We start from the raw sequence: 6,392 nt of genomic DNA, 5'->3' as shown, positions 1-6,392 counted from the left end.
ATAGAATAGGAGCTGCCTCGTATGGGCCAATAGGCCTTCTGCAGTTACCTTTGTTCTTATGTTCTTATGTTCTTATAGGGTTTTGAAATGGTCAAAGGATTGGCAAATGCAGTTTAATGCTGATAAATGTAACGTTCTGAGGCTAGGTAATGATGATAGAGTTACAAGATACGAGCTAGATAGTGTTGAGATGCGAAGTCGGATTGCGAAAGGGATCTGGGAGTTATGATTAGTAAGAATTTAAAACAAAAGGATCAATGCATAAATGTTCGTAATAAGGCAAATAGGACACTGGGATTTATTAATCGCAGCGTTAGTAACAAGACACCTGGTGTGGTTCTCAAGCTATATCTTGCTCTAGTTAGGCCCCATTCAGATTATGCATTTCAGTTTTGGTCGCCATATTATAGAATGGATATAAATTAACTTGAACGTATCCAGCGTAGGATGACTAAGTTAATTCCCCAAATTAGAAATCTTTCATATGAAGAAAGATTAACAAAGCTTAAGTTTTCATTCACTGGAAAGGCAAAGAGTTAGGGGGTGACATGATAGAGGTTTACAAGTGGATGAATGGACATAACAGGGGGGATATTAATAGGGTATTAAAATATCAACACAAGACAGAACACGAAACAATGGGTATAAATTGGATAAGTTTAGATTTAGGAAAGACTTGGGTAAATACTGGTTCAGTAACAGGGTTGTTGATTTGTGGAACCAATTGCCACGTAACGTTGTGGAGGTGGAGTCCCCTCGATTGTTTCAAGCATGGGTTGGACAAGTATATGAGTGGGATTGGGTGGTTATAGATAGGAGCTGCCTCGTACGGGCCAATATGCCTTCTGCAGTTGCCTTTGTTCTTATGTTCTTCTTACGACACGAGGCAGCTACTATTGATCCACACGAGGCATCTACTATTGACCCACAAGAGGCAGCTACTATTGACCCACACGAGGCAGCTTCTATTGACCCACACGAGGCAGCTACTATTGACCCACACGAGTCAGCCACTATTGACCCACACCAGGCAGCTTCTCTTGACCCACACGAGGCAGCTACTATTGACCCACACGAGGCAGCTTCTCCTGACCCACACGAGCCAGCTACTATTGACCCACACGAGGCAGCTACTATTGACCCATGCGAGGTATCAACTATTGACCCAAACGCGGCAGCCACTATTGACCTACATGAGGCAGCTTCTCTTGACCCACACGAGGCAGCTACTATTGACCCATACGAGGCAGCTACTATTGACCCACACGAGGCAGCTTCTCTTGACCCACACGAGGCAGCTACTATTGACCCACACGAGGGAGCTACTATTGACCCACACGAGACAGCTACTACTGGCTTTCGTGAGGCAAGAATTATTGACCCACACGAGGCAGCTACTATTGATTCACTCAAGGCAGCTGCTATTGATCGACACGAGGCAGCTACTATTGATCCACACGAGGCAGCTGCTATTGATCGACACGAGGCAGCTACTATTGACCCACACGAGTCAGCCACTATTGACCCACACCAGGCAGCTTCTCTTGACCCACACGAGGCAGCTACTATTGACCCACACGAGGCAGCTTCTCCTGACCCACACGAGCCAGCTACTATTGACCCACACGAGGCAGCTACTATTGACCCATGCGAGGTATCAACTATTGACCCAAACGCGGCAGCCACTATTGACCTACATGAGGCAGCTTCTCTTGACCCACACGAGGCAGCTACTATTGACCCATACGAGGCAGCTACTATTGACCCACACGAGGCAGCTTCTCTTGACCCACACGAGGCAGCTACTATTGACCCACACGAGGGAGCTACTATTGACCCACACGAGACAGCTACTACTGGCTTTCGTGAGGCAAGAATTATTGACCCACACGAGGCAGCTACTATTGATTCACTCAAGGCAGCTGCTATTGATCGACACGAGGCAGCTACTATTGATCCACACGAGGCAGCTGCTATTGATCGACACGAGGCAGCTACTATTGACCCACACGAGTCAGCCACTATTGACCCACACCAGGCAGCTTCTCTTGACCCACACGAGGCAGCTACTATTGACCCACACGAGGCAGCTTCTCCTGACCCACACGAGCCAGCTACTATTGACCCACACGAGGCAGCTACTATTGACCCATGCGAGGTATCAACTATTGACCCAAACGCGGCAGCCACTATTGACCTACATGAGGCAGCTTCTCTTGACCCACACGAGGCAGCTACTATTGACCCATACGAGGCAGCTACTATTGACCCACACGAGGCAGCTTCTCTTGACCCACACGAGGCAGCTACTATTGACCCACACGAGGGAGCTACTATTGACCCACACGAGACAGCTACTACTGGCTTTCGTGAGGCAAGAATTATTGACCCACACGAGGCAGCTACTATTGATTCACTCAAGGCAGCTGCTATTGATCGACACGAGGCAGCTACTATTGATCCACACGAGGCAGCTGCTATTGATCGACACGAGGCAGCTACTATTGACCCACTCGAAGCAGCTACTATTGACCCACACGAGGCAGCTACTATTGACCCACACGAGGCAGCTACTATTGAACCACATGAGGCAGCTACTATTGACCAACACGAGGCAGCAGATATTGACCCACACGAGGCAGCAACTATTGACCCCCACAAGGCAGCAACTATTGACCCATATGAGGCAGCTATTATTGACCTACATGAAGCAGCTACTATAGACCCACGTGAGACAACTACTATTGACCCACATGAAGCAGCTACTATTGACCCACATGAGGCAGCTACTATTGACCCACACGAGGCAGCTACTATTGACCCACAAGAGGCAGCTACTATTGACCCACAAGAGGCAGCTACTATTGACCCACACAAGGCAGCTACTATTGACCCACAAGAGGTAGTGACTATTGACCCACACGGGGCAGCTACTATTGACTCAAACGAGGCAGCTTTTCTTGACCTACACGAGGCAGCTACTATTGACCCACAAGAAACTAATACAGAGATTCAAGACAACCATTGAATTAGTTAGGAGCAAGGGAGGAATCCCGATCATATGTGGCATTCTTCCAAGAAAGGGAGTGGGAAATAAATGGATGTCGAGGGCACTTGGTGTCAATGCCGGCTGGAAAGATATTGCAAATCAAATGCAATATCTTTCATAGACAACTGGGAACACTTCAATGGAAGAAATGAAATGTATGCTGGTGATGGGGTGCATCTATCGTGGGCTGGGGTTGTTGCTGTTGCGAACTCGTTGGAACCAGTGGTTAGAGGTGTTTGTTTCGGTTTAATCTGTTAGTAGATAGTGGTTTGGGAACTGATTTGGAGGAAGAAGGTAATAAAAGTATGTGTTCGTGGGAGAAAGGAATTGGCAAAATGATCAGGAAATTGAAGGGCCTCAAAATAACAATTCACTTAGGGAATATTACACAAACAGTAGAAGTCTAAGAAATAAAATTAACGAATTAAATGCTCTTGTCTGCACAGAAAAAATAGATAATATTGCACTTACCGAAACGTGGATGAAAGTAGAAAATAGAGAACTATTAGGTGAATATCAGATAAATGGATTTAAACTATTTCACACAGATAGATATATTAGACGAGGAGGGGGAGTAGCCATATATGTTAGGGACAATTTGAAATGTAGTCTCAAAGAGGAAATCAAAACTGAGCAACACACAGAAACTGTTTGGATAGAATTAAACGAAAAAGCAAATAATATTACAATAGGAGTTATATATAGGCCACCAAATTTAGACAGAATGGAAGCAAAGCATATATGGAATGAAATATCTAGAGCATCTAGATCTAACAGTATTTATGTCATGGTTGACTTTAATTTTAGTGGAATAAAGTGGATGAACAAAACAGGAATTCTTTTTGCTTTCCTAATTTCTTTTTTAACATTTCTAACCAGTTGTATGAATTCCTGTTCTAAACTGACTTCCCCATTCTTAATCCTTTTGTACCAAGTTCTCTTTTTACCTATAAGGTTCTTCAAATTCTTTGTTATCCACTTTGGGTCGTTAGTATTCGATCTATTCAATTTGTATGGTATACTATGTTCTTGTGCTTTGTTTAGAATATTCTTAAATAAGTTATATATTAAATGCACATCGAAATCCCCTTTTACGTCACCTGTCGCTGGGTTCATGTCTCGCTCTAAGACCGGCCCACACCCCATAACCAAGACTTTCCAATCTATTTGACCCAAAAAAATTCTTAGGCTATTAAAATCAGCTTTTCGAAAATCTGGCACTTTAACAGAATTTTCTCCTACAGGTCTATTCCATTCAATGCTAAATCTGATTTCTTTGTGATCACTGTTCCCTAGCTCACTCCCTATTTCGATGTCATTAATTTGTGTTTCCCTGTTAGTTAACACTAAATCTAAAATATTTTCCCGTGTTGGTTCCTTAATGTGTTGCGTAAGAAAGCAATCGTCAATTAATTCTAGAAAATCTTCTGCTTCACTATTCCCTGTTTTGTTCACCCAGTTTATTCCACTAAAATTAAAGTCACCTATGACATAAATACTGCTAGATCTAGATGCTCTAGATATTTCATCCCATAGATGCTTTGCTTTATGATTAGTAAGAATTTAAAACAAAAGGATCAATGCATGAATATTCGTAATAAGGCGAATAGGACACTGGGATTTATTAATCGAAGCGTTAGTAACAAGACACCTGGTGTGGTTCTCAAGCTATATCTTGCTCTAGTTAGGCCCCATTTAGATTATGCATTTCAGTTTTGGTCGCCATATTATAGAATGGATATAAATTCACTTGAACGTGTCCAGCGTAGGATGACTAAGTTAATTCCCCAAATTAGAAATCTTTCATATGAAGAAAGATTAACAAAACTTAAGTTGCATTCACTGGAAAGGCAAAGAGTTAGGGGTGACATGATAGAGGTTTACAAGTGGATGAATGGATATAACAAAGGGGGATATTAATAGGGTATTAAAAGTATCAACGCAAGACAGAACACGAAACAATGGGTATAAATTGGATAAGTTTAGATTTAGGAAAGACTTGGGTAAATACTGGTTCAGTAACAGGGTTGTTGATTTGTGGAACCAATTGCAGCGTAACGTGGTAGAGATGGGGTCCCTCGATTGTTTCAAGCGCGGGTTGGACATGTATATGAGTGGGACTGGGTGGTTATAGATAGGAGCTGCCTCGTATGGGCCAATAGGCCAGTAGGGAAGATGAGGACTAGATCCGCGCGCGCCACCTGCCAGGTGGCACTCAGGTGAGTGCCACCTGGCCAGGTGGCGCGCGGGGGTGTAGTCCTCAAGGGTTTTGGGGAATTTCCCGGAAGTTTGGCGCCTGTCGGAGGTAATTGGAGCGCGCGCGCGGATCTAGTCCTCGGGGGATCAGGTATGTGGTCAGGAAAGATGGGAGTTGTGTGAGACTATGTGGTAGAGTAAGAAAAATACAAGGATAAGAGTGGAATAAGAGGAATGAGTAAATGAATATGTATGTGTGTTTAGCGTAGACTTAATCCTGTGTGTGGATAATAATTTGATGATTGTGAGTAAGTAGAGATTGAGTGTAGATTGGAGGAGCGTCATGACCATCTGTTATGTTGTTTGAGGTATGGGAGGGGTAAGGGATGGATGGATGGAGGGAATGGTGAGTTGGAGCTTCCCCTCGTCGTCGTGAGAGTGCTCTGGGTCATTATGCGGTTAGACAAACCCATTAACTCCCCTACAGGAAGCCCTTAAGTGGGGTTGTAAGAAATGCATGGAAAAGACACGTGACTGGCCCCTATCTTTTTTCTGTGTGTTCGGGTCATGAAAGAGTGAAGCCAGCCTCGTTGTGAGACTGCAGTGGGTCATTATGCGGTTAGACAAACCATTTAACTCCCCTACAGGAAGTGCTAAGTGTGCGAGGATGGGAGAGAAGACTCCGGCAGGAGGACTGTGTACCATTACCCTTAAGCGTTTTTCAATGTCCGCGGATGGGTATGCGTACAGGTCGGAGGTTGGAGGCTGACTGAGTGACTTTCCAAGTAGCATGGTTATTTCTCCTCAGACACCCCGGAAGTGGTTGGGGGCATCCATTACCAATGCGTTTCGCTACGGTCCGCGACTCTCTCTATCGCTCTCTCTGTCTCTGTCTCTGTCTCTCTCTATGTCTCTCTGTCTCTCTCTCTCTCTCTCTCTCTCTCTCTCTCTCTCTCTCTCTCTCTCTCTCTCTCTCTCTCTCTCTCTCTCTCTCTCTCTCTCTCTCTCTCTCTCTCTCTCTCTGTCTCTCTCTCTCTGTGTCTTTCTGTCTCTATCTCTCTCTCTCTCTCTCTCTCTCTCTCTCTCTCTCTCTCTCTCTCTCTCTCTCTCTCTCTCTCTCTCTCTCTCTCTCTCTCTCTCTCTCTCT

At 44.5% G+C, this 6,392-nt stretch overlaps 1 protein-coding gene across 1 annotated transcript; it reads left to right on the top strand.

Annotated features, from left to right (window-relative positions):
- The first annotated feature begins 838 nt into the window (after window positions 1-838).
- Window positions 839-6,014, top strand: LOC138360022 (A-kinase anchor protein 5-like). Its single transcript, XM_069319930.1, has 2 exons — window positions 839-2,369; window positions 5,893-6,014. Exons 1-2 carry the CDS (start codon window positions 839-841, stop codon window positions 6,012-6,014), a joined length of 1,653 nt encoding a protein of 550 aa, XP_069176031.1.
- Window positions 6,015-6,392: the final 378 nt, after the last annotated feature.

The sequence above is a fragment of the Procambarus clarkii genome, chromosome 8, assembly GCF_040958095.1.
Source record: "Procambarus clarkii isolate CNS0578487 chromosome 8, FALCON_Pclarkii_2.0, whole genome shotgun sequence".
Lineage (NCBI taxonomy): Eukaryota > Metazoa > Arthropoda > Malacostraca > Decapoda > Cambaridae > Procambarus > Procambarus clarkii.
Note: the sequence above shows the minus strand (reverse complement) of the source record. Positions and strands in the feature narration are given on the sequence as shown.